The 7,496-nt window shown below is 19.8% G+C and overlaps 1 protein-coding gene across 1 annotated transcript in view; it reads left to right on the forward strand.

Annotated features, from left to right (window-relative positions):
- Positions 1 to 4,874: 4,874 nt before the first annotated feature.
- The window catches only part of LOC101499747 (probable polygalacturonase At3g15720), a 5,988-nt gene continuing 3,366 nt past the window's right edge, over positions 4,875 to 7,496 (forward strand). The window contains exons 1-5 of the mRNA XM_073368741.1: positions 4,875 to 5,018; positions 5,185 to 5,316; positions 5,830 to 6,003; positions 6,861 to 7,068; positions 7,374 to 7,455. Of these exons, the coding sequence (XP_073224842.1) occupies positions 4,875 to 5,018; positions 5,185 to 5,316; positions 5,830 to 6,003; positions 6,861 to 7,068; positions 7,374 to 7,455 (740 nt within the window). The remainder of the gene's footprint in view (positions 5,019 to 5,184; positions 5,317 to 5,829; positions 6,004 to 6,860; positions 7,069 to 7,373; positions 7,456 to 7,496) is intronic.

Genomic DNA, 7,496 nt, shown 5'->3' on the forward strand with positions numbered 1-7,496 from the left:
AGAAAAAATAGATTTGATCTAATATTAAACATATAAATTTTTCTAAAGAATAACCTTATTATAACGAATATAGTAGTGGAGGGAAAAATATTGAAAAATAATAATTTAATGTTTATAATTAACAGAAAAAATAGATTTGATCTAATATTAAACATATAAATTTTTCTAAAGAATAACCTTATTATAACGAATATAGTAGTGGAGGGAAAAATATTGAAAAATAATAATTTAATGTTTATAATTAACAGAAAAAATAGATTTGATCTAATATTAAACATATAAATTTTTCTAAAGAATAACCTTATTATAACGAATATAGTAGTGGAGGGAAAAATATTGAAAAATAATAATTTAATGTTTATAATTAACAGAAAAAATAGATTTGATCTAATATTAAACATATAAATTTTTCTAAAGAATAACCTTATTATAACGAATATAGTAGTGGAGGGAAAAATATTGAAAAATAATAATTTAATGTTTATAATTAACAGAAAAAATAGATTTGATCTAATATTAAACATATAAATTTTTCTAAAGAATAACCTTATTATAACGAATATAGTAGTGGAGGGAAAAATATTGAAAAATAATAATTTAATGTTTATAATTAACAGAAAAAATAGATTTGATCTAATATTAAACATATAAATTTTTCTAAAGAATAACCTTATTATAACGAATATAGTAGTGGAGGGAAAAATATTGAAAAATAATAATTTAATGTTTATAATTAACAGAAAAAATAGATTTGATCTAATATTAAACATATAAATTTTTCTAAAGAATAACCTTATTATAACGAATATAGTAGTGGAGGGAAAAATATTGAAAAATAATAATTTAATGTTTATAATTAACAGAAAAAATAGATTTGATCTAATATTAAACATATAAATTTTTCTAAAGAATAACCTTATTATAACGAATATAGTAGTGGAGGGAAAAATATTGAAAAATAATAATTTAATGTTTATAATTAACAGAAAAAATAGATTTGATCTAATATTAAACATATAAATTTTTCTAAAGAATAACCTTATTATAACGAATATAGTAGTGGAGGGAAAAATATTGAAAAATAATAATTTAATGTTTATAATTAACAGAAAAAATAGATTTGATCTAATATTAAACATATAAATTTTTCTAAAGAATAACCTTATTATAACGAATATAGTAGTGGAGGGAAAAATATTGAAAAATAATAATTTAATGTTTATAATTAACAGAAAAAATAGATTTGATCTAATATTAAACATATAAATTTTTCTAAAGAATAACCTTATTATAACGAATATAGTAGTGGAGGGAAAAATATTGAAAAATAATAATTTAATGTTTATAATTAACAGAAAAAATAGATTTGATCTAATATTAAACATATAAATTTTTCTAAAGAATAACCTTATTATAACGAATATAGTAGTGGAGGGAAAAATATTGAAAAATAATAATTTAATGTTTATAATTAACAGAAAAAATAGATTTGATCTAATATTAAACATATAAATTTTTCTAAAGAATAACCTTATTATAACGAATATAGTAGTGGAGGGAAAAATATTGAAAAATAATAATTTAATGTTTATAATTAACAGAAAAAATAGATTTGATCTAATATTAAACATATAAATTTTTCTAAAGAATAACCTTATTATAACGAATATAGTAGTGGAGGGAAAAATATTGAAAAATAATAATTTAATGTTTATAATTAACAGAAAAAATAGATTTGATCTAATATTAAACATATAAATTTTTCTAAAGAATAACCTTATTATAACGAATATAGTAGTGGAGGGAAAAATATTGAAAAATAATAATTTAATGTTTATAATTAACAGAAAAAATAGATTTGATCTAATATTAAACATATAAATTTTTCTAAAGAATAACCTTATTATAACGAATATAGTAGTGGAGGGAAAAATATTGAAAAATAATAATTTAATGTTTATAATTAACAGAAAAAATAGATTTGATCTAATATTAAACATATAAATTTTTCTAAAGAATAACCTTATTATAACGAATATAGTAGTGGAGGGAAAAATATTGAAAAATAATAATTTAATGTTTATAATTAACAGAAAAAATAGATTTGATCTAATATTAAACATATAAATTTTTCTAAAGAATAACCTTATTATAACGAATATAGTAGTGGAGGGAAAAATATTGAAAAATAATAATTTAATGTTTATAATTAACAGAAAAAATAGATTTGATCTAATATTAAACATATAAATTTTTCTAAAGAATAACCTTATTATAACGAATATAGTAGTGGAGGGAAAAATATTGAAAAATAATAATTTAATGTTTATAATTAACAGAAAAAATAGATTTGATCTAATATTAAACATATAAATTTTTCTAAAGAATAACCTTATTATAACGAATATAGTAGTGGAGGGAAAAATATTGAAAAATAATAATTTAATGTTTATAATTAACAGAAAAAATAGATTTGATCTAATATTAAACATATAAATTTTTCTAAAGAATAACCTTATTATAACGAATATAGTAGTGGAGGGAAAAATATTGAAAAATAATAATTTAATGTTTATAATTAACAGAAAAAATAGATTTGATCTAATATTAAACATATAAATTTTTCTAAAGAATAACCTTATTATAACGAATATAGTAGTGGAGGGAAAAATATTGAAAAATAATAATTTAATGTTTATAATTAACAGAAAAAATAGATTTGATCTAATATTAAACATATAAATTTTTCTAAAGAATAACCTTATTATAACGAATATAGTAGTGGAGGGAAAAATATTGAAAAATAATAATTTAATGTTTATAATTAACAGAAAAAATAGATTTGATCTAATATTAAACATATAAATTTTTCTAAAGAATAACCTTATTATAACGAATATAGTAGTGGAGGGAAAAATATTGAAAAATAATAATTTAATGTTTATAATTAACAGAAAAAATAGATTTGATCTAATATTAAACATATAAATTTTTCTAAAGAATAACCTTATTATAACGAATATAGTAGTGGAGGGAAAAATATTGAAAAATAATAATTTAATGTTTATAATTAACAGAAAAAATAGATTTGATCTAATATTAAACATATAAATTTTTCTAAAGAATAACCTTATTATAACGAATATAGTAGTGGAGGGAAAAATATTGAAAAATAATAATTTAATGTTTATAATTAACAGAAAAAATAGATTTGATCTAATATTAAACATATAAATTTTTCTAAAGAATAACCTTATTATAACGAATATAGTAGTGGAGGGAAAAATATTGAAAAATAATAATTTAATGTTTATAATTAACAGAAAAAATAGATTTGATCTAATATTAAACATATAAATTTTTCTAAAGAATAACCTTATTATAACGAATATAGTAGTGGAGGGAAAAATATTGAAAAATAATAATTTAATGTTTATAATTAACAGAAAAAATAGATTTGATCTAATATTAAACATATAAATTTTTCTAAAGAATAACCTTATTATAACGAATATAGTAGTGGAGGGAAAAATATTGAAAAATAATAATTTAATGTTTATAATTAACAGAAAAAATAGATTTGATCTAATATTAAACATATAAATTTTTCTAAAGAATAACCTTATTATAACGAATATAGTAGTGGAGGGAAAAATATTGAAAAATAATAATTTAATGTTTATAATTAACAGAAAAAATAGATTTGATCTAATATTAAACATATAAATTTTTCTAAAGAATAACCTTATTATAACGAATATAGTAGTGGAGGGAAAAATATTGAAAAATAATAATTTAATGTTTATAATTAACAGAAAAAATAGATTTGATCTAATATTAAACATATAAATTTTTCTAAAGAATAACCTTATTATAACGAATATAGTAGTGGAGGGAAAAATATTGAAAAATAATAATTTAATGTTTATAATTAACAGAAAAAATAGATTTGATCTAATATTAAACATATAAATTTTTCTAAAGAATAACCTTATTATAACGAATATAGTAGTGGAGGGAAAAATATTGAAAAATAATAATTTAATGTTTATAATTAACAGAAAAAATAGATTTGATCTAATATTAAACATATAAATTTTTCTAAAGAATAACCTTATTATAACGAATATAGTAGTGGAGGGAAAAATATTGAAAAATAATAATTTAATGTTTATAATTAACAGAAAAAATAGATTTGATCTAATATTAAACATATAAATTTTTCTAAAGAATAACCTTATTATAACGAATATAGTAGTGGAGGGAAAAATATTGAAAAATAATAATTTAATGTTTATAATTAACAGAAAAAATAGATTTGATCTAATATTAAACATATAAATTTTTCTAAAGAATAACCTTATTATAACGAATATAGTAGTGGAGGGAAAAATATTGAAAAATAATAATTTAATGTTTATAATTAACAGAAAAAATAGATTTGATCTAATATTAAACATATAAATTTTTCTAAAGAATAACCTTATTATAACGAATATAGTAGTGGAGGGAAAAATATTGAAAAATAATAATTTAATGTTTATAATTAACAGAAAAAATAGATTTGATCTAATATTAAACATATAAATTTTTCTAAAGAATAACCTTATTATAACGAATATAGTAGTGGAGGGAAAAATATTGAAAAATAATAATTTAATGTTTATAATTAACAGAAAAAATAGATTTGATCTAATATTAAACATATAAAATCATTAAGACATACTTAAAAAAAATAACCATTTACTTTTTTCTTCTAATCCCTTAATAAGCATAATCAAATATTCCATGTAAGTTTATATTTAACCCCACACTCCATTCTCTAATCATCATAGCAACTATTCATTTTCCACATTTTTCCACTCTAATCAAACATGCAAGGCTTCTTCACTTATATTTTGATTCTTATTATTGCTTCACCATGTCTATGTATTAGGTTGAATGTTGGAACCGAAAATGCTATTATTAATGTAATGCAATTTGGTGCTCTTGGAGATGGCACATCTGATGATTCACAAGTATATATTTTTTCATATAATATTTTTCAAAAATAGATCATTTAATTTTAATAACTGTGCATTTCATAATAAACTTATTATTATTTAACAAAAATCTTATGGTTTTAAGTTTGAATAGATTGTGACTAATAGTGACCCTTAACAATTTATATATTATGAATTGTAGGCATTTGCTAGTGCATGGGATAGTGCATGTAAAGCAGGTGGGACGTCAACACTAGTTATACCAGCAGGACAATTATTTATGGTCACCAAAATAAATTTTAGTGGTCCTTGTACAGCCAAAATGAACATTCAGGTATATATATATATATATACTATTATCTAACATTTATATATATAAATTAAGATCTTATATATCACTTTTAATTACCCAGTTAATCCACAAATATTAAGAAATGTGTTAATTTTATTATTTTAATTTTTGTATTCTTTTAACCAATCCTCTCAAGAGAGTGAAAACAAACCTATCATTCTCATGAATAATTAAATAAGAGAATTTTTGTGAAAGATAATTTGAAATATATAAGGCTTAATTATAATAAAAAAGGACAAATTTCACATATATTTATAAATAAAAAAGGTAATATATTCAATATACCCATGCCATTTTGTATATAGATGTTCAGCTCTATATTCTCACAGCCAAGACACTTAATTAGTAGTATTAATTAGAGATATATTTGGGGGAGAATGTATAAAATGAGATTTATATATTTAGGAATAAATTTTTTAATAGGGCTTTTATATATTTATGGATGGAGGGAGTATTTGTGTTGTTTATTTTGACCTCTATATTTGTATATTGCAGCTTGAAGGGAACATAGTGGCACCTTCTAAAGAAGCATGGAAATTAGATGGAACATATTGGATTAGTATTCAATATGTAAATGGACTCACACTTGATGGCAATGGCAAAGGAGGAATCGATGGAGATGGTTCCACTTGGTGGCAATGTGAAAGTTGCAAACGACCTAAGGTATATGTTCATTATATATTTTGATCTTGTTCTCTTTTATAATTAAGATGATAAAAAAATGAAGTTTTATTTAGTTTGATATTATAGGTCTACTTATATTAATTTTCTTTTATCTTTTTAATAAAATATCTGGCCTCATCTATTGGGAATAGTTAAACTCTCAAAAGTTAAATTGGTATTCTGTTTTATTTTTTTAATAAATTTTTAGCTTATAAAAAAGGTAAAATAATGATATCTCCAAATTTAACTTGTAAATAAACAAAAATTAAGTGAATGGATTGTGCAAATATACCTTTGCCGATGAAAAATAGCACTTTGGTAAATTATCATTATTATTATTATTGTTATTATTATTATTATTATTATTATAAATAAATTCTTTTGAAATTTTCACTATGTTTTGTTAAACATATAAAATATGTAGAGTATAAAAATAAGTGAATTATATTATAGTGTATAATAAAAACCCTACTTTGTGATATGCTTCTAAAGAATAACCTTGTTATAATGAATAAAGTAGTCTGAGGGAAAAATATTTAAAAATAATAATTTAATGTTTATAATTAACAGAAAAAATAGATTTGATCTAATATTAAACATATAATTTTTTCTAAAGAATAACCTTATTATAACGAATATAGTAGTGGAGGGAAAAATATTGAAAAATAATAATTTAATGTTTATAATTAAAAGAAAAAAATAGATTTGATCTAATATTAAACATATTAATTTTCATCAAAAAAATAAAGATTTAACAAAATAATATGCCTTTTATACAATGTATACTACTATTCAATCTTAATAAATATTCTCCCGTATATTATTATTTTGAAAAGTTGTAACATAATTTTCTAACAATACAGGTGTTATATTTCCATGCATGCAATGATCTTATTGTTCGTAATTTGGGGATTTCTAATAGCCCACAATCTCATGTATCCGTAAATACATGCAATGGCGCAACATTCTCTAATATATCAATTAATGCTCCTGCTACTAGTCCCAACACTGATGGCTTTGACATTTCTGATTCTAGTAATATCTTGATACAAGATTCCAATATAAAATCTGGTAATCAAAGTTTATATTATTTTATCTTATCAAAATTGTAATTTTGAAGTATAATTAAAAAAGATTATGTTATTTATATTTAAAAAGTGGGTCAAACAGAAATTGTTATGAAAAAATGGAAAAATCAATAAAAAAAGAAAAGAAATTATAACTAAACATTAGTATAAATAAATGTTATATTATTAAAAAAATTAGGTATAAATATATGTTAAAAAGCTAAAAATTGTTTTTTACATTAACAGTCATTGTCTTTAAAATAATTAACAATTTGTAATTTTATTTTGAGTTTCGTTTCTTCTAATTAGGTGATGATTGTATTGCCGTCAATGGTGGCTGCTCTTTTATCAATGCTACTCGAGTTACTTGTGGACCAGGACATGGAATAAGGTTTGTCATTAAACCTTGTATTTTTAAAGTTCATATTTTTC

This window comes from Cicer arietinum, chromosome 5 (genome assembly GCF_000331145.2).
Source record: "Cicer arietinum cultivar CDC Frontier isolate Library 1 chromosome 5, Cicar.CDCFrontier_v2.0, whole genome shotgun sequence".
Taxonomy (NCBI): domain Eukaryota; kingdom Viridiplantae; phylum Streptophyta; class Magnoliopsida; order Fabales; family Fabaceae; genus Cicer; species Cicer arietinum.